The 525-nt window shown below is 71.2% G+C and overlaps 1 protein-coding gene across 1 annotated transcript in view; it reads right to left on the reverse strand.

Moving 5' to 3' along the window:
• ITPR1 (inositol 1,4,5-trisphosphate receptor type 1) overlaps positions 1 to 525 on the reverse strand; it is a 227,042-nt gene that overhangs the window by 24,714 nt on the left and 201,803 nt on the right. The window contains 1 exon segment of the mRNA XM_015568305.1: positions 221 to 325. Coding sequence (XP_015423791.1) covers positions 221 to 325 — 105 coding nt within the window.

The raw sequence follows: 525 nt of genomic DNA on the forward strand, positions 1-525 counted from the left end.
AGGAGCCTCCTGACCACACGCCGCAGCGTGTCCCCTGCCGGACCTGCTTATCCTGCCTCCTGCTCTTCCCCGGGGCCTGGTCAGAGCTCGCCACGGGCACCCCCTCCTCCCGTGGGGACGGCGCCCCGCCTCTGGAGCCCCCAGCAGATCGGGACGCCTCGGCCCTCCCTGGACGTTTGGCACCGAGTGCGGGCGTGTTCGGCGGGTGCTGCCGCGTTACCTCGATCTGGGCCGTGTGCTTGGCATAGAACTCCAGGGCCTCGTCCCCGTCCACCTGGCCCCCCGGCTTCAGCATGCTCTGCAGCTCCTTGTTGTGCCGCGCCAGCTGCAACACAGGGCGGACGGTGGTGTCCCCGCGCCAGGCCGCGCTCCCGCCCTCTCGGGGAGCCCAGGCCCCGTCCAGAGGGCGGACACCCTCTCGGTGGCCAAACGCACGAATGGAGGAGCTGAGGGCAGGGACTGTTTCTGCTGCTGGTGGCAGGGCCTAGCGACCTCGGCCCAGCACCGACCTCGGCCCAGCACCGT

This window comes from Myotis davidii, unplaced genomic scaffold, assembly GCF_000327345.1.
Source record: "Myotis davidii unplaced genomic scaffold, ASM32734v1 scaffold663, whole genome shotgun sequence".
In the NCBI taxonomy this organism is placed as follows: Eukaryota; Metazoa; Chordata; class Mammalia; order Chiroptera; family Vespertilionidae; genus Myotis; species Myotis davidii.